The following is a 20263-nucleotide window of genomic DNA, read 5'->3' as shown; positions in this document are numbered from 1 at the left end:
GTGCTGCCGTCAGGCCCGCTATGAGAACGCCAGGTCAGAACTGGAAAAACTCACTGAGAGGAAAACTGACGGGTTTGTTGCTTGAGGTGCCGTTCATTCCCTGGCTCTGGGTGTCTGGGCCTGGTGTGTCATGTCCTTGCTCCCAACACACCTTGTCGCCGTTCCCCCTTATGAGTCTTCCAGGCCAGCAGAAGCCACCAGGTGGGCCGTTTAGCCAGCGACCATGGGTTGGCTGTTAGTGATGGGGCATTTCCACAGGATCTATGAGGTCGTCCCCTCTCTACCCACTAGAACCCCAACTTCCCTATTTTTTCCCCATCCATGCTCTAAGGAGAACGCTCAGAGATGCCCCATGTGCACCTCCTCTGGGAGGTGTCTAGGAACAGCAGCTGAACTGGCCTCCGCTGCTCAACCAAACGGGCCTCCCCAAGGGGTAATCTCATTCAGCCTTGTCTCCAAGGTTGCCAGGCTCATCTTAAGCTATGGCTGACCGGGGTCCGTGACTGAACTCCTGCTATCTCTGATCCCCTTGAAGATTGTTGGCCTATAAGTCCACAGGGCCTTGCTGCCTAGAGAGGAAGAGGCCTCAAGTCGCGGACTGGAGACAGGTGGGTGACTTGATGCTGTGTCCCTTCCTCCCCTGGCCCCACGCGCTGCAGTGAAAGCGATTTCTCCGCGTCCCAGAGCCCTGGCCAGAAGCGGATTAGTGTTCTGGTCCTTCCCACGCACGGCGAAGAGCGTGAGATCTGCTCCATGTACTCATCCCTGGCTGCCCACCCCCCCGAACGGCGCAGAGCGAGACTCCCGGTGCCTTTCAACCGTGGCCCTGCACTGCTGCAATCAGGCCCGTTGCCGGGTGCTGCAAGTGGTGAGTGTCACTGCTGGGGCTTGGTAGCGGGGCAGAGGTGGGGGCTTGGACAGAAGGCAGTGGGGCTGTGGTAAGTACTGCATAGGTAGGATCTCGTGCGGAGCCGTCGGGGAACCCCCTCGGTTCCCCCCGCTGGCGCTGCTGTAGAGAGAGGAATTGGCACAGGACTGGGGACCAGAGGTTCATTGCCTTTGCTCTGCCACCAGAACTCCTTGGGCAAAGTCGCTGCGTCTCTCTGGGCCTCCAGTTTCCCCGAATTCTAAAAAGCGGGCTGATCCTTCCTCTGTCTCCATTAGCTGTCGCTCTGATTGTGTCTGTGCGGCCCGTGCTAGCTGGAGGGGAGGATCTGTGTTGGTGACCTGCATGAGGGGGCCCGAATCGTGGGTTGTGGGTGCCCCTGTGTGCGGTGTGGCATGACAGGGGTCCCCAGTTCATAGACAGGGCTCCATGAGGCACCCCAGTACGACAGGGACCCCCTGTCAGGGGTATCTGTGCAGCCACCCAGAACAGATCCCTAATTGTGATCAAGGATTGTGAGTGTGGCAGCACCTGGTACGATCGTCGGGAGGGAGGGGACTCTGGTGATCACTCCTGGGGTTGTGACATGGACAATTGCTGCCCTTTAAGAACCAGGCTGATCTCAGCTTGCTTGAGATGGGACAGGCCCACCACCTGAGGATCCAGACCCTCTCCCCCAGCTGATGCTCTCTGGATCCCGTCCCAAGGGCTGGTCCATCTTGGCTTGCCATCCCCCAGCCCTTTGCCGTCCCAACACTAGCCCTTAGGATCAGCAAGCGGCCAGGTCCCTTGGTGAGAAGCCCTCATGTCCGCTCTAGTGTGGTTGCGTCAGGTTGTCTTCCCTGTCCTGGCTGCTGAGCCCCAAAAACTGGCTTTGCCTGTTGGTCTGAGCTTCTCCCACCTTCGTGACTCGTCTTGCCCCCAAGGGCTGTTCCAGCGCTACAGGAGAAACTGTAGGCAGCTGGGTGTTGCGGGGTCTGTGTTCTGCGCTAGCAGCTCCTCAACCAGCTCCAGGGTTCCTTCCCCTTCTCAGTTAGAAACCAAAAAGGTACGTTTGTCTCTTTCAACGTGGGTTCCAGTTGGCCAAGTGTTGTGTGAAACAGGTCTTTCTCCCTGGACACTGGGTGAAAAACTACGATGCCCCTGCCCCTGTCATAGGTATAATTCCCCAAAAATCTGGAACTTGCCATCCCCAATTTGGGTTACCTGCATGAATTCTCTAGCTAATACCAGCTTTAGATCGGATAGCAACTTGCCACCACCCAAAATATAGTGTTTTGGAGGCACTTTCTGATTCCCAACCTCCCCTGGACCAACCCAAGGAACCCAACCCTGGTTCTTAAAAACAAGGAGAAATTTAAACTTATTTCCCCTTCTTTTCCCCTTCCCAACTTTCCCTCCCTGGGCTATCCTAGGAGATTACTGCAACCAACCTCTTTAAATGACAATGCCAGAGAAGCTGTCCCTTCCCTTCACAAAGATTGTGTGGCATGAATCGGCCACAAGTCACACATACAATTGTCTATATTAAACGGGAATACAAAAATACGCGAGACCTGATGATAGATATGATGATTCACTTAATCGCCCTCTTCCTCTGTCTCTAACCCCAGTCTGGCCCGATAGTGTCTATCCCGTGAAACAGGCCTGAGTAGTACTATCATTCTCTGTTAAAAGGTAATCTTTCCATCATACTTATCACCTGGTTGACCTTCCCCATTGCAAGGTGAGTTATCCCAATCCCCTCTGCACATTTTCTCTGCGAAGTCTTCCACTATGCCATCACAAGGGAAGCAAGAAAAAAAAAGAATCAATCAGGTTCTCTTAAAAAAGAAACGTATTTATTGGGTGCTTAAAGAAAGGAAAAGTAAGATTATCTCTAACTCAAGATGAAAATATACAGGGTTTCCTATCTATAGACACAGAAAGAAACTTTCCTCCAGTAACCCATACAAATCAAATTTCCCAGCAACTACAAACATATAAAAGGTTAACCAGCCAGATCCCAAATTGCAAATAGAGTTTTAAAACCAAAGCAATGCATACTGATAACTTACTGAGAGGAAAGTCGGCAGGAACTGAAGGTTTACCTACTTACCTAGCGGATTGAAAGAAACTAGGTTGAAGGGACCAGATTGTAAGAAATTAGAAGGTGTACCGTCCAGTTCTCTCCAGACCCAATATGGGTAACAGATGATAGTAAAAGGAAACAGAATGTAAACAGGACAAATAACACACGGATTACCCACTACTCAGCGCAAGCATGCTATGTTGAACGATCTGAGAGGGCTCAGGCAGGCGACCAGTGTTGGCGAGATGCAAGCTAGGATTCTGCTGTTGCTCAAAAACTGTAATATCCTAAAAACGTCATGGTGAGGTCTATTCTTCAGGCAATGACGCAGCGCTAGTAGCAGAGTGCGCATGAGCCCTTGTATGTACCTCCCTGCAACGCCACGTCCCATTCTCCCTCACCCGAGTGTAAGAACCGCTGGGGGAGGCTTTCTGCAGCCCGCCTTACCTCCTCTCCACCACCCTGCAAGTTCAAGTGTAAAAGGCTGAATTACGCTACTATGTGCTTAATGGCCTCTCCTCTCACCCCTCCTTCACAAAGGCCAGCAGCCAGGGAGATACCTTCCTAATTCTCTGCCTTTTTATAGTTCCTCTTGTAATAAAGATACTCATCGAAAGGGGGGAGGGTGGGTTGCTTACAGGGAACAGTTTAGTAAGGAAAAAACACATTGATTTTTAACATGCTCATAATTATCTTTTTCATGAATAATAAATGATTTCTAAACGAGACTGAATTTCTTTCCTTCGACCAACCATGAATGAAGAAGGGGGGGTGGCGTTGCTTACACTTGAATAGTCCATTAAGTTGCGGAGACGGGTCATCAACGGGGAAGGCAACAGAGTCACACCGCCCTGGGCTCGCTGCTGAACTCCGTTTCTCAAAGGCTGTCTCCTGATGGGGCAGCGGCCTCAGGCTCGTCGCCTCTTTCTAATACCGCCCTGGTCTCCTTAGGGTTTGCCTCGTACTCAGCGGCCAGGTTGATTTTGGCCCAGCCTCCCACCCAGCCATAAACTGCTCCCCCTTAGTCTCACAAAGATTGTGGAGCACCAGGCAGAGCAGCAATTAGCAAGCGGGACACTGTTGGCTGAGGTCTGAGCGAGTAAGTTAATGATCGCCAGCGACCCTTAAATGGCCAAATGCACATTTCTCACCACCATCCGGGCACTTGCTCAGCCTGTAGCTTAACAGCTTCCTGACCACTTGTCCAGGCTGTCTGTGTATGCTTCATGAGCATTGGCATCAAGGGTAGGCTGGGTCACCAGGATAACTACAGGCATTTCCACTCCGCAACGGTGTTATTTTCTGGTCTGGAAGTAATTCCCTTGCTGCAGCCGTTTAAACAAGACTTGTGCTTCCCTGAAGACGCGCAGCGTTCGATTGACACCTTCCTGGCCATCCCACTGCACTGTGGGTGAAACGTCCCTTTTGGTCACACCAGTGCTTGCAGCACCATTGTACAAAGTCACCCTTGCTGGTTTACGTTACTGGGGCCCTGCGTCTGCGGGTCCAAGATAAGGATTATGGGTTCCATCGATGGCCCACCACAGTTCGGGAAAACCCATTCAGCGAAAGTCAGTCCACTATCACCTGCACGTTTCCCAGTCACAAACCTTTCGTCACGCAGCTTAATGATTGCTTTTGCTACTTGCATTCACATGCAAGGCCCCCACGAGTAGATTTGCCACGTTTCAAATTGATTTATCGATGATCGCCCTACCCGGTGCTGTCTGGCGTTTGCAAGCTTTCCAGTAGGCTTTGCCACTGTTTCTCCACTGTGAGGGCTGCTCTCATGTGTATATTATCTGCGTGCTTTCCAGGGCAGGGCGAACGCATGTCACAAAGTTCTAGAAAGATGATCATTGCAGCGCATGCGAAAGTTTCGCAGCCACTGCGAATCTCCCACACCGTTAACACAATGCTGGTCCCAACCAGTCTGTGCTTGTTTCCCGTGCCCAAATTCGGCGTTCAATGGGTAGAAGAATGCCCCTGTTTTAGCAGTTAGCTCGCAAAACGCTGGGGCAGCGGTTTATGGAGAATTTCTGCCTCCATCTCGCCATCGCTGTCCTCGCCGCTCTTGCAATAATGCCTGCCTCCTCCTCTGCCTTTGCACTGCCTAGCATTCCGTAAGTACAGCGCAGCTCGTCATGTTGACACGTCAGGATACCGTTTTGTGATCTCAGGTCCATGATTGCTGTGCTATGTGGCGTTGCTCAATCCACCCTCCCCTAGCTCGCGAAAAAGGGCCGCCAAGGGTTGCCTGCTTGCCTTCAACAAAGGAGAGGTGGTGAGGCTGTACCCAGACCACCTGGGCTACAATGTTTTCTGGCGCCCATTCAGGCACTGTGCTGCTCACCCGGATGGGATAACTATGGACTAGCTTAGGAACAGCTACCACAGTGCCGCTCCTGAAGATCGATGGTAGCTTTGGACCATGGATGCAACAATACGATTTCGTGATCACCACTGTGGACGCGCTAACCGATTTTTATAGATCTGTTTTTGTAATATCGGTTTAAAGCTACTTCCAAAGTAATGTGCAGTGGTAGGACGTACCTGACTGTTTCAAATTTACCAGCCACACTACTAGCTTAAATGCTGATTTGAAAGATGGAACAGTTGCAAAGTGCACAGTGGTTAGGAATCAGTACTCCTTTTACCAACAGCTGGAGGAGGGACCACGAGGGTAGAGAGAACTGCTTCCTATCTGGCCCATTGCCGGCAAGACAAATCAAATATCCTCTCACCCCATCTTTTAACAGTCTTTGACTATAAAGATATATAGCAAACGTCTAAGCTTGTGTGTGAAGGTTCCCCCAGCCCAGGAACAGTGGAAAACAGCCATAAGGCTGCCTGCTGAGGACCCCCTTTTATGCCCTGGTATTGGAGGCATATCATTTTTACCACACTAAATTGTAAAAATGACTCAAAAGCACCAAACTCATTATTTCCTATTTTGAGGTCTTAATGGAATGACACTGCCAATTCGACAAAGTGAATAAAAGTGAATCCTTTTTGCTTGTAGAGTCTGCAACATCTCTAACCACTTACTATTCTGCCTCTTATATCATCCCAGTGCCTACCTCAAAGGGACTTGACAGAAAATAACTTATCATTTTTCCTCATTGTTTACATTCCTTGGTAGATCTAAAATCATCGTCTCTTCAGAGACTATTTCCTCTTCCTTTTTACATCCCTGACTCAGTAACCCCCTTCACAGTTAAGATTGCATCTTGTTTAGTGCAATACTGAAAGTTGAAATAATGATCACCAAGAGGCTACCAATTTATACACCATGGGAAAGGGAAAGTTGGGGGGGGGGTGGGCAGAGGGATTTGTCATTTTTAATTAAAGTTGGGCTACAAATGACTACTCTAGAAAAGTTGGGGGTAATATGCACCCCACCTCCACATCATGTAAGATACTGATCAGTACTACCAAGGAGAAGCGATACAGGCAGGGAGATAAAGAGACAAAACTTTAAAAAAAATATCAAGGTGATTCTGCAACAAATGAGGGGGGATTAGCTTTAAAAAAATCCACAGTTTTAGTAAATAAACATGTATGGAATTACATTATCAGAAGCATTCATCTGGTCAAAGTTAATACAGAAGAAATACAACCAAAACACATGGTGTTATGATGAATCCCAAATATCTTGGCAATCCACAATTTTTCTCTTTGATTGAATCAAGCTGTCTGTTACTAGATCAATATAAAACATGTTTTATTCACTTAAATGAAAATAAAGTTTCAACAACTGAAATTCTAAAACATTTAAGGCAGGACTTAACTATTAAGACAGGTGTAAATAAATGTGGAACATGACTCTTCAAGTTAAATATTTTTAATGAAGAGTCTGACATTTTAATCCAATAAATTATTTGTATTAACCATGTGCATATTCACAAGAGGGAAGCAGAAATTCACTTGATAACTTTCACAGATAGAGGGAAGGGGAGTTTGAAGTGGTGGTCAGGGGATGGGGGTGTGGATGGTGGTCGGAGGGGAAACAGGGGTTGAAAGGGGCCAAGGGTCCCGGGGCAGTCAGGAAGGAGGGGAGGTTGGATGGGGCAGCAGGGCGCAGTCATGGGCAGGGGTTCCGGGGGCAGTCAGGGGACAGGGAGAAGGGGTGGTTGGATGGGGCAGGGGGGGCAGTCAGGAATGAGAGGAGGGGTTGGATGGGGTAGCGGGGGTCTGGGGGCAGTGAGAGGACAGAGAGCGGGGGGGTGTAGATGGGGCAGGAGTCAGGGGGGGCAGATAGGAGGTGGGAGCCTGGCCATGACTCCCTCCCCTAAGCAGCCCTCCATACAATTTACGAAACCCGATGCAACCCTTGGACCAAAAAGTTTGCCCACTCGTGGTCTAGACAATACCTTTAGACATGGAGTAAGAACTTCATTTCAGAAATCACTGAACAATCTTCAGACAACACTGAGTTTTAGTAAGCAACATTACATTACTCTGGTCTGGAGTAAGATTGCTGATTAAGAGATAAAAGCCTCATTTTCCCCCATGATCCAGCAGGACAATTTGGCATTTTAACCAAATTTTCATTTTAACCAAAACAGGTGCAGAAATGCTAGGGAATTGCATGATTTGATCCTTATGAAGCATTAATAGAACCTTGCAGTAGTGATTACAGTCTATAACTAGTACATCAAACATTTAAAATAAGTAATTTTTAAACACAAATAGCATCTGTCAATTGCTATGTGCCTACAAAATGTATTTTGACAAGTGCACAGCCTGTAAGCAATGAAATCAAATTATTGAAGTCAGTGTTTGATATATATAACTAAATACATTTTTGGAAAATAAATTCCATTTTGGAAGTCTAAATCTGTTTAGAGGCCTCACGTTTCTTTATGATTGACAGTAGGAACAGCTTTTGGCTTCAAGCACTTCAATCAATAGAACTGACTATACATTCCATATACATTCTAAAAAGCAAAGTCCATAGATTTCGTGGCAATCTGGTAGAAAAACCAGAAAGTTCCAACAGTGGAAACAAATCCACAGTGTGTATTACACTGATAATTCCTTTTATTAGGTATTCAAAACAAGGAATGATTATAAAATTGAGCTAGCTCATTTGTAGTTATTTGAAAACCAACTGAATTTTTATTTTATAAATAGTACTTTAACAGTATATCCCAAAGAATTACATGACAAGCAATTTAATTTCAAGGTCCCTACGCATTAATCAAGATGAATTTCAATATTTTGAGATGAATAAAAATATCATTCCATGATTTTTGGTTATCTATCTAGCTGTAATGCACTTATTTCAGTGGTATATTAGCCTAGTAGTAATGGTGGAGTGTAAAATGGGTTAAATTTTATTATATATTATAATAAAACATCAGAACTACTTGTATATCTCCAGAAACACATGAAATATATTTTGGGCTTGCTTTACTGCAGAATTAACTTGAACCCTGTCTATACACAAAAGCCCTTAACTCGAGTATGGCAGTGCTCTTAACCTCAGCTGGCTGGGGGTACAGGTTAATGCTCAAGTTAGCACAATTCATCAGGTACTAACATAATCACTTTATGTAGTTCAACATATTTCAAAGTGTGGTGCTCTCACTGGAAGAAGGCTAACCTGAGAGGAGTTAACAAAAATTATCTACATTTGACTGAATTCTGCACTAAAGACAACTTTAGAGACACCGTCAACTCAAATTTTCTTAAAATTTAAAAAACATACAGTTTCTGATACCCCCCATCCAAACAATATATCCTGCTTGGGTTTTTCCCGCACTTCTTTCCCATCCCTTCCCTCTGTCCCCCACACACACCCTTTTTTTTTTTTGGGGGGGGGGGGGGAGGGGGTTGTTCCTTTGCTAATATTTATAATGGTCTTTTCAGTAAGGGATAGTGAGCAGACCCAAAACCAACAAACATGTTTGGGTGCACACCTCCATTTGTGGATTCCTTCTCACTTGCCCCTCTAATAGTACTGAGGCGCTGATTCCCAAATTCTAACATCTTCCCACAATTTCTTGCTATTGTTTATATTACAGTAGTACTTAGAGGCCACAACTGAGGCTACGTCTTCACTACCCGATACGACGGATAGCAATCGATTGCTCGGGGATCGATATATCGCATCTCATCTAGACACGACATATCGATCTCCGAACGCGCTTATATCGACTCTGGAACTCCACCAACCCGAATGGAGTTGCGGAATCGACAGGGGGAGCCGCGGACATCGATCCCGCGCCGTGAGGACGGTGAGTAATTCGATCTTAGATACTTCGGCTGAAGTTGCGTATCTAAGATCGATTCTCCCCCGTAGTGTAGACCAGTCCTCAGATCTAGGCCCCCTTATGCTAGACAACAGACAATCACACAGTGAGAGAGAGTTTAATCTACATAAGACAAGAAGCCAGTACAGAGGTGAAATGACTTACCCAAGGTCACACAGCAGGTCAGTGACAAAACAAAATTAGAACCTAAAGGTCCAGAATCCTAATGCTGTGCCCTATCCGTTGACGAGACTCTCAGAGGGCCCCGCTGCTTCCCCTTCTCTCCAAATTCCTATTGCTTCCACACCCCAGGGAACTGTGACATGAAGAAGAGATTTACTACTCAACCCCAACTCCAGCTACCCCTTGGTTCCATGTAGGTGTTCAATTAAGAGGAGACATCCATTAGGCTAAAACTCAGAAACAACTCTACTTCTCTTTTATGGCAAACACCTTCATGTGGAACCTGGAGAGAAGCGAACATATGAGCTTTTCCCAAATAAGTGCATGAGAAATGCTGTCATCAGGCTAACACACGAGACAAATTAATACTATCCACAAGTTATGTCAAAAATACAAAAACTGAAAAACAGCAACAACAAAAAAAGTGGTGAAAACTTCCACAGTCATTTGCAACTGCAGTAGCTAAGAACTTTCAGATACATTTCAAGATGACAATATTCCTTTGAAATCTACACAATGGATCAAGAACAGCAGGCATTCAAGGTGCCAATCCTGCAGACATAGGCAAATGCTTCATTTTAAGAAGGAGCAGGCCTGCTGATTTCAGTAGGCCCATTCATGTGAATGAAGGTAAGAACAAGCATAAACATTTGCAAAATCAGGATTGAAGACTAAAACACACACACACACACACACACACACCCTCTTTCCTTATTGTTTCGGTAACAATTCATAAAAGATTTTCAGCTTACATTTTTAAACCATATCCCTCCTGAATACCCAGTCCAATCCTACTATACCAAAAGGACACGTAGAACAAGAACAGTGCCACATTTAGAATCATGGGTATCCACCACAAGTGTTCAATATGACCCAAGTTTTCTCTCTATTGCACATTTGTACTAACAATAAATTTAAATAAGTTCTGTGTTTCTGTATCTTATGAAGTCTGCTAAAGAAAATAAAGATCATAAGCTTTCTACATCATTTTTCTTTGTATATATAATTTGGACCCTTGGCAGAATGAAAGATGGCCTTCTCCTCCTCCCACTCATTTCCTCTTCTCAAGGAAGAATGCAAATATAAGACATGAAATGAAGAGGAAAACACTAGGAATTCCAATAAATCTGACTAATTATCCTTCCTCTAAACCAATCCCATCCAGCAAGCCTATGCCCAAATTTTAATTGAAACAAAAAAAGAAAAAAAGCTAAGGCCACCGGGATTTTCCTTCTTCTGAACATTTCAATTAAAACAGGGGTTTTGGTTTGTGTTAGGCTGAACATTCCCTGCAGTATGTACACCACCAAAATTGCCGCATAGTGTCAGTGCAAGAAAATGTGAGAGTTAAACCAACAGCTCTATACTCATTGTCCAAGCTGAATGAATTCAAAATTCAAATAATAAAGTTTTTAAAATGTACTTGAGTGTTAACATGCTATGGCTGTTTCGATACTAGAAATAAAGGGAAATGTACGGTAAGTAAAATATGTTTTAAATTAGATTACATGTTTAGCTGTAACAAAAGACCTGCTACCAGACATCTTGCTGCCCTCAATACAAAGTAACTGAACCAGTTTGAGAGGTATTTTTAGAATAAAAAGTAAAGATGAAAGAAATTTTGGGGCCCCACCGTCTCCCTTCAACCCCACCCATTCCTGCAGAACTGTTCCCTATTGTACATTTACACATGCCTTATCTAAGCAAGACTTAAATGTCCACAACAGAGACGTCCAAACTACTTCCCCTACAGCGAGGGCCAGCCTACAATGCCCCGAGGCTGAAGTTCATCCCATCAACTCCAGCGGGAGGATTTCGGACCCTGAAGAGGGGAAGAGGAAGAAACCACTGGTCCGGTCCACAGCCCACCCGCTCTCGCCGAGGACCCCAGCCCGCCGTGCCCCCTGCCAAGTAGGGCGAGACAGAAAGGAGCGTCCCGTCCCCCTCCGGAGGGGCGCCCTTACCGGTGGGCGCGCTGTCCAGGATGCGCAGGTCATAGGCCCCGGAGCAGCGGTAATTGGCCGCGGTGCCGTTGTCCCAAACCACCACCACCTCCTCCGGGCTCTCGAAGCTGCGCACGGTGCCCACGTGGCCTTCGCCGCCGTCCTGCTTCCCCCACTTCCAGTCCGGGCCCCGCACCACCCGGGCCCCGACCCCCTCCACCATCACGCGGTTGTTCCGGGCGCCGCTCATGCCGGGGACGCCCCTCGCGCACGGGCCTACTGGAAGGATGCGAGGGCCCGGCGGGAGGCCCGGCCACGGGGGGCGTCTCCGCGGGGGCTGCACTGGGGGAGGGGAGCGGGGCCTCTCCGCTTGGCCGGGGCCGGTCGCTCTGCGGGGCGAGGATGCGGCTCGCGCAGGCTCCGGCGCACCCGGCTCGAGCCGCTCGCCAGCCACCTACACGTCCTGGGGACTGGAGCGAGCCTGACGCTGCCTCATCCGCTACATCCGGGCACCTCGGCGGCCGGGAGCCGGGGGGCGGGGAGATAGTGAGACCACCATCGCCGCCTCATCCTCTGGCCAGGAACACACACGGCGCATGCGCTGCCGCCTGCCGCTCTTGACGCATGCGCATCTGAGGGCCCTGTGCATGAAAGAATGGTGCCACGCAGGAGTGTGTCGCTCATCAGCGCCACCTAGGGAGAGGAGTTGAGCATTGCACACGGCGTTGTGGGCGCATGGACCGCCCTGGCTTCGGTACATTGGCAGGCTGGGCACCACCACAACCCCTTTGATGCAGTATTATCCACTGCTCTCTGTGGAGCTTTTCATGTGCTGCGGGTAGTAAAAGGCCTCGTTCCCAAAGCGGGGCCTCTAGCCAGTACACATACCTAATAACAGTGGTGCCATGCACACCTCTGCTACTGCATATTATTAAGCTTCCCCCCATTTTGTTAGAAGAGGATTCACATGGTTTTGTGACCATGGCAGCCAGCTTCGACCCTGCCAGCATCTGCCCCTACAGCTATACTCATTTCAGCCAGTGCATGGAAGGCATTTCAGATATGGGCACTGGAGGGAGGAGCAGGGGAAGAGGGTAGGGCACCGTCAAGAGGAAAGCATTCACTGTCCCTGCAAGTAAATGTCACGGTAGTGAGAGGATAGGTAAACCATGGGGGGAGAATGGTGAGCTGTGGGAGGGAACAACATTGTTTTCAAGGGATGATTTTTTAAATCAGCCAACTGCCTGGGGCAATTTGATTCTCACCTTCTAAAAACAAAATAACCTAAAATTCCTCAACATGCCCATCAATCTATCCACTGGCTGCAGGCGGGGGGGTGGAGTGTGGGAGGGGGTGCAGTGTACAGGAAGGGGCTCAGGGCAAGGAGGGGGGGGGGGGGAGTTGATTAATGGCAGCAGAACCCTACTTATTAAGAAGGACTGTTCCTGGCAAAAATGTTTACATGTTGTCAAGTATCCTTTGAGAGAGAGAAAAAGCAGAGTGAAACTGGGAAAATGAAATAAGTGGAGAGATCAGAGGTGAATGAAAGAGAGGGAAAGAAGGAAAAGAGAACAGAGAGAGAGCTGGAAAAAAGGCGAAAAAACTGCAAAGACAGAGAGAGAAGGAGAAATAATAGCTTTGAGAGAGAGGCAGAGAAAAGGAGAAGACACCTGTGCAAGACGTAATGTAAGGAATGCTGGTGATATAGAGAGTCAAGTGTAGCTACATCAGAAATGGGGGCTTGGGAACTAAGGATTTAATTGGATGAGTTTGACAAACTCCATTAAGGAAATGTAGGCTATGAAGACCCACTCTCCTTTAATATCACAGCACGCAAATATAGGAATTGCCTTTTGTGTAGGTATTTGTATCACAATATTGGGGTCAGAAATACAAAACATATTGCTTCCCCCTTGTGAGCGTTTCTTCCAGACATTTAATGGCTTCGATCTCACATTTGCCCTCCATACCATGAAACTCATGTTCAAAGCAAGATTAAAACAGAGAAAAGATTAAGATTATATGAGATCATCACTATGCAAAGATTAATTTTTTCACATCTGCTTGATTACAAGCTCAGGAAATGTTTACATTTCGTGAGCTTGGTGGATCCATTTATTTTTTTTTACTCACATTTTATGACAAGTCTAATAGGCAACGAAGAGCATGACAATCCACTAGATAACAAGTTCACTAGCTTTGTTTGCCATAGGACCCCGTGCTTCCAAATAGCAGGAACACTTCACCACAGCCTTAATGTTGAACACCTATCAGAATTTCCATGCATATTTGGGGCCAAATCTCCAAAGGCAATGGAACGCTGCAGTTCCATTATGCAGTCAAAGTAGACTGAGGTGTGGTCTGACAGAATTCTACGTTTTCCATGCTCACTATGGAGATCTAGCTCTACAAGGGTATGTCCACACTACCCGCCAGATCGGCGGGTAGCGATCAGTCTTTTGGGGATTGATTTATCGTGTGTAGTGTAGACACGATAAATCGATCCCTGATCGCTCTCTCGTCGACTGCTGAACTCCAGCTCGGCGAGAGGTGGAAGCAAAGTCAACGGGGGAGCGGCAGCTGTTGATCCCGCTCTGCGAGGACATGAAGTAAGTGATTCTAAGTCGATCTAAGATACGTCGACTTCAGCTACGCTATTCTTGTAGCTGAAGTTGCATATCTTAGATCGACAGACCCCCACACACACTCAGTGTAAGACCAGGCCCAGCAGTGCAGAAGGTGGAACTGTGTGTGTGTTGGAGGAGTGGCAGGACAGAGAAGGCAATGGAGCTAGTGCCTCTGTAAGCTCCAAGGTAGGTGGGGATGCAGCAGGCACTACTGCAACCCAGAAGCTATCATAGTAGCTATGCTAATGGTTCCAACACTGGGGGGAAAAGGAGTATGTACCTGTCATGGTACAATTCCCCACCCTGAACCTTAGCGTCCAAAAGATGGGGTACCAGCATGAATTCCTCTAAGCTCAATTACCAGCTTAGTACTTGTAGCGCTGCCACCAACCAGGAATTCCAGTGCCTGGTACACTCTGGTCCCCCCAAAACCTGCCCAGGGAAGAAAACCAGGATGCGACCCCCAAGACCCAGACCCTCTGGAATCTTTATCACAAGGAAATTAAACCCTTTCCCCCACCGTTGCCTCTCCCAGGCTTCAAAATCCCTGGGTTACCTGGAAGATCACTGTGATTTCAACTCCTTGAATCTAAAAATAGAGAGGAAAAATTCCTTCCCTCCTCCTTCTCTTTCCCCTCCCAGACTCTCCCTGAGAGAGAAAGTATTCCTACACACGAGAGAAATTAACCTTCCTCCCCTTTCCCTCCTTTTCTTCTCCCACCAATTCCCTGGTGGACCCAGACCCAGTCACTGGGGTCTCACACCGAAAATAAAACAACAATACAGGTTCTAAACCAGGGAAAAGCCTTCTTAATCAAAGAAAAAACAGTAAAAATTATCTATTGCAAATTTTAAAATGAGAATAGGTACAGGGTCTTTCAGCTATAGACACTGGAATACAACCTCCCAGCCTAAAGTATACAAAGTACAAATAAAATCATATTCAGCAAAACACACCACCTGAACATCAGCTTCAGCCAAATGAGCACATTTGCATAATAGGAGAAACAAACATAAGCCGGGAGCTGCGCCTATGCTTAGATTCCTCATGCACGTTCTACGATTATTTCGGGCGTGAACATATAAATAGGAGCCTGAATGGAAGAGAATAACTCCCATAGGTTTTTCGCAGCAATCTGGTCACTTTACACCTCACGAACTCTCACGAAGAGAACAGACACTACCCACAAGAGTATCTTAACACGAGCGGAGCAACGGATGCACATAATGCTATGCCGCTGCACAAGTAGGGTAAGTTAGAAAGTAGATCTCTTGCTGGTTCACCCTAGAGAGTTTGCGTTCTCTGAGTGTGTCAGGTCAGCAGTCACATGGCTCACGGTGATCATGGATTCTTCTAGAAGCAACGTCACATTGCTTACGTAGGACCACAGAGACTATGACACAGCACATACTGGTCTCGATCTCTTGAGCCTAGGGAGAGATCATCTCAGCCCTAATCTTGTCTGAGAGTCTGGAATAGTTACCTGCACAGTCTTACTGCACACTACAAAACACTCTGGCGATGCTCACTACACCGCTGAGATATGAGAGATTAGCAATTCGTGCACCCAAACCCTCAGAGACTATAGCTGACAACAATCCTAGACATTCACTAGAATGATCGTCTGACACCTCGCTCTAGCTTCAGTACATTACAACACTGAACACTTCTTGTCTTCAGCACAAATCTACACACTGACTTCTCCTGTCAGATACCTTTGTGTGCAGTTGAATTTCTCTAGTCTCACATGTTCCTTATAATGGTGATAGTGACAGACATCTTAACAATATATCGTCTTTTTTTCGCGGCCTGATGGGTGCTCAGGAATATAGACAATCATATTATGGAGTTAGACAGAGAGGGTATGATTATTAAAGATATCAGACGGACGACTGGACTGATATAGTTCATGCTTCCTAGTTCATTGATCGCGTATGCTGTGTTTCTTACAATGCTGTCGCAGCGATTTGGCTGATTATGCACTCGAGATAACTCCAGCACACTCTCATGGCATCGCATAGATAGAAAGCAGAAGCTGATTCCCTAGTTAGATAGGAAGAGAGAGAGGCGGCTAGATATAGTGAGTCTCGCTGGACGAGTGTAGGCGCATGGCACTATAACTAGCGACTTCACTTAGGACAGTAAGCCTTTGTTTCCTGCCTCTACTACTCAACTTTACACGCCACTTGGGCTTAAGCATAAGCAGCGTCTTCCATGATATATCACACTCCTCGCGAGCTATCTACTTAGCATACCACGCTCTAGTGACTCTAACAGCTTATCCAGCACGCAAGACAGTGAGACCACAAGAGAGCTCTTACCTCACGCGAGCTAGAAGAGTCGAAATGTGCCTGAGTTCCATGTGTATCACCACTGGTTCCGCGCATACTAAGACGGCCCATTCACAGTATTTTGTTGTCTTTCGAAGTAATAGATTTCTTGGTTATACATGGATGGAGAGAAGTAAGTCTCTCCGCGAGCAGGCCTATCCATCAGCGCCTTCCGACACAAAGGTGAAGTTTTCTTAGAGATCTCAGGCTCTCGGGCACGTATCCTCTGGAGCGACAGAACAGTAGTTCATATCTAGCTATCATGACGCAGAGGAACGAGATGGTGTATACATGTGCCCTTGACATCCGATTCTGGATGTCTTTATCGTCATGAGAGTGAGATCTAGTTTGCGTATAGAGATAACTTCGACACTGTAACTAAATCCAGCCGAGACTTGGGAAGATAGAAGCGCGACGACTTTTCGCAGCCATCTGCAAGTAGGAGCCAAGGAGAAGCACAGATGACTATAGCGCAACCGATCGCGAGAGCAGAATTACGAGGATAGCGAACTTATTCGTCCAGTTCAACAGCGTGCGCGGTACCTAAGCATTTTATTGACGCGCATTACAACACTCCTTGCTATGTGTCGCCTCATTTGCTCAGTAGCAGGGAAGTCCTTCACTCATCTATTCACCTATCTTTACGCCTATTGTACCGATATTTCTACTTAAGTATATCGAGCCATGCATAGAATCCACAGACATGGTGGTGAGACGTTGTCCGATAAGTGCGTGAGGCATTGGATCTAGAGAACTATACTTGTTTGAGCACTTAACGCGTCTTTATATGCTGAACTGGCACTTGGAGGAGCCTTCCTTGTGCCTTAGAGTTGAGCAGGAGCCTCTAACAGATTGTGCGCACTATAGTAAATACGAGCAGCTATGAATGTATGTGTTCGCCAGTTCTACTCAACATACTCTTAAGGTTCTTGATGAAAGTTTATCAATGAGCTCGAACAAACAAGAAGCATACGCACGGATGATGGATGGAGATGTGGCCATAGTTTGGTCATGCTGGTTATATAACAACTCTCAGCTTGGGTTGGTACATCAGATTATATCAGCTCGCACATATTAATGCGCATCGCCATATTAGTCGCCCTTTCACGGAGACATAGAGCGAGTGAATATTCACGACTTAAGTAGACGCATTGTTAATAATTGAACTGTCATCAGCCTGTCTGACTGACTAATTCAATAAAAAATCAGGGAGCTGGAGTCACTGAAAAGCATGGGAAAAAAAAAGAGAGAAAAAGAGAACCAGAAGGAAGGGAAAAGACCATTCTGCTGACAAACTCATTCCAAGTCTCATTTTCACATAGAGAGGAGAGATTCTTCTTTACACACCTCTGAGTAAAAATGATTAAACCTTTGAAAGAAAAGCGTGGCAGCTGAAAGAAGAGCGGAGTTAATATTCACAGGCAATGAGGATGGGGCGGGGGGGGAATAGATGGCCAAGTGCGTGTACTTTCAGAGAGCAGGGTCTACAGCGTACTGCCAAACCATTAACAGAAACTAAGTGCAGCTCTGTAGTTTTAATTGAAAGCCCAGTTAAAATTAAAGAGCACCTGCTCATATTAAAGGTGAGTCTCCATGGAGTAGTTGTGTGACGCCTCCTCTTGGGGAGCTTTAATGCTAATAGAGATGTTGCAGCCCTTCACAGCATCATTCAGCCAGTTAGAAAAGTGGGGGAGTGTAACTCTTTCAGGCACAGTTTATTCAAACACTCACTCAGCCATTTAGTTCCACTCCCCGAGGACAAATTCCAACTTCATCACGTTAGGAATTGGGAGATGCAGAGTACGACTGTCACTCAAGAAGCGGCACTGTCACAGACAACAGAAATCCTTGAGACAGGACTAGAACACCCCTTTTCACCACTACAGTCCCCTGCTAAGTAATCCAACCATCCTCAGGATAGTGCCCACCCTAGTGAGAAAGGCAGCTACCCTTCCCCAGTCCACTCCTGGGCCTCATTCAGGCTTTCCATCAGCACTGTACAACCTGTCTTTTACTGTTACCGACTGCACAATACAGCACTACTGTGCAACACTGCCCAGATTCACAGCTGATCACCTTCAACTCTTCCTGAAATGACAGATGCTTGGGGGTTGGCCTGATCTAGCTGGTTCAGCATGAAGAGAAAGTGGGCTCTCATGGGCACCATCCACTGGTGCTTAAAACGCACCTTAAGCCTCTGATTTTACAGTGGATCCCTTGTGCAGAGGATCACCAAATTTGGCCAAACATGGAAAACTTAATAGAAGCTACAGAGCTGACTGAATTGCATTAGAGAGCAAATACGCACGTGGCCTCATCTTTTCATGAGAGAAAGAACAGTCAGGCACCAAAATGGCTACACCCCTGGATCAAGAGTGTATGGTGGAAGTGTGATCTGAGCTCTGTATGGTGGAAAGCATGCAGGGTACAGCAAGAGCTCCACAAGGCTGAACCTGGCTCCATGGGCCTGACTTTAGCCATCCATCTTTGGGCTCTCCTGCCATGCTGGACATTTGATTGCATAGCAGAGTCTAGGTTATGACCTCAGCACAGATATTTGCTTGTCAAAGACTCGACCTATAACTGCTTTGAGGCAGTGGGCTCCCACCCTTCCCTAACTAGCATCAGACCTTGATTAAAACACTCGAGATCCAGGGGGTATAGCTCAGTGGTTTGAGCTGGCCCGCTAATCCAGGATTGTGATTAATCCTTGAGAGGGCCATATACAGAGGGTAGAGATGCTGTGGGAGGCAATAAAGTCTGTCTGGGCACTTGAGTGGTCCACACTGAGTTAAGTGGAGATGTCGGCAGATATAGATCGATCGAGGAGAACTGCCTCCTGAAGGGTTAGCATTTATCACCACACTCACCGGATATGAGTACCTGATTTCCATGGATACAGTAGCGCTCTGATTCCCTAGGGCGTTCAACCTCACGGCTCTGCACGACTGAGGATTGGAGATCCTGCCTACAGTTACCGCCACAAGCCCTTCATTAATTTGGCCATAGGTGCGGAGTAGCTCTTCCAGTATAGTACCATATCAAGTCTTCAACATTACTAATATCTGCTCCATTGTAGAAGAGGCTCTGTATGGCCACCTAGTGTGATAAAAGTAAGGAGGATGTCTCTACACGCAATCTATCTATGTCCACACGAAAGGTTATCTCCAGAGGAATATCCTCACACCTACATAACAGGCGCCAAAGGCGGAGTCTTATTGCATGAGTCATACTATAAAGCAAGTAGTTATTATGCTCTAGGGATTGGCATAGGCGTCGACGTTATTGGAGCCTCACAATGCGGAAGTCGCTGAGTGTAGTCACGATCTGCCTAGCCTGCCTACTAAATGCCTGAAGTCATCAGACAAAACGCATGTGCGAATGAGGGTGGAACCACAGGGGAGGCAGTGGAAGAGTTTGGGAAAATGGACTAATAGAGATCCGCAAGCCAAACTGGGGAAAATTCATAACACACACCAACCTCCTCGCTTGCTCAGAATGCATCTGTGGTAATATAAATGAGAAGTGCAGACTGTTTGGCAGCCAAGCTTAAATATAATCCATTCAACTGCAGAGAAAGGCAGAAAGAGCCAGTAATCACCAGAGCCATGCAATGCTTTGAGGGGACAATCACTGGGAGGAGGAGAAATCAGAAAAGCACGATACAGCACTGATGGAGACTCCAGCACAGTCCGACTGCCAGATCCCCTCCCACACCAAGTATTTTGCCCCTTCCTCCGACAGAAGCAATATGCCAATCCTAGGGAGGATATCTGCAAGCTTCTAGTGGGACAATATCCTGACATGTGGCATTAGAAGAGCATCACTGACAGGAAAGAGTTTGCCTTCTCTGCCCTAATTAACTGGGAACCTCCTAGGAAGGGATAGGAGCTCCCTATGATCCTATCATTCAAGGCAGTTATCCAACCGTGCAAGGTTTTCACCCATTTGGACCACGATGCCAG

The 20263-nt window shown here is 47.0% G+C and overlaps 1 protein-coding gene across 2 annotated transcripts in view; it reads right to left on the bottom strand.

The window, feature by feature from the left end:
* Window positions 1-11966, bottom strand: part of MIB1 (MIB E3 ubiquitin protein ligase 1) — a 143337-nt gene extending 131371 nt beyond the window's left edge. The window contains exon 1 of one of the 2 annotated variants that reach the window (XM_032795805.2): window positions 11362-11966. In XM_032795805.2, the coding sequence (XP_032651696.1) occupies window positions 11362-11590 (229 nt within the window). In that variant the 5' untranslated portion in view covers window positions 11591-11966. The remainder of the gene's footprint in view (window positions 1-11361) is intronic. The other variant, XM_032795804.2, reaches the window with a different exon arrangement.
* Window positions 11967-20263: the final 8297 nt, after the last annotated feature.

Source organism: Chelonoidis abingdonii, chromosome 2, assembly GCF_003597395.2.
Source record: "Chelonoidis abingdonii isolate Lonesome George chromosome 2, CheloAbing_2.0, whole genome shotgun sequence".
Classification (NCBI taxonomy): domain Eukaryota; kingdom Metazoa; phylum Chordata; order Testudines; family Testudinidae; genus Chelonoidis; species Chelonoidis abingdonii.
This window is presented reverse-complemented; position numbering and strand designations above follow the sequence as displayed.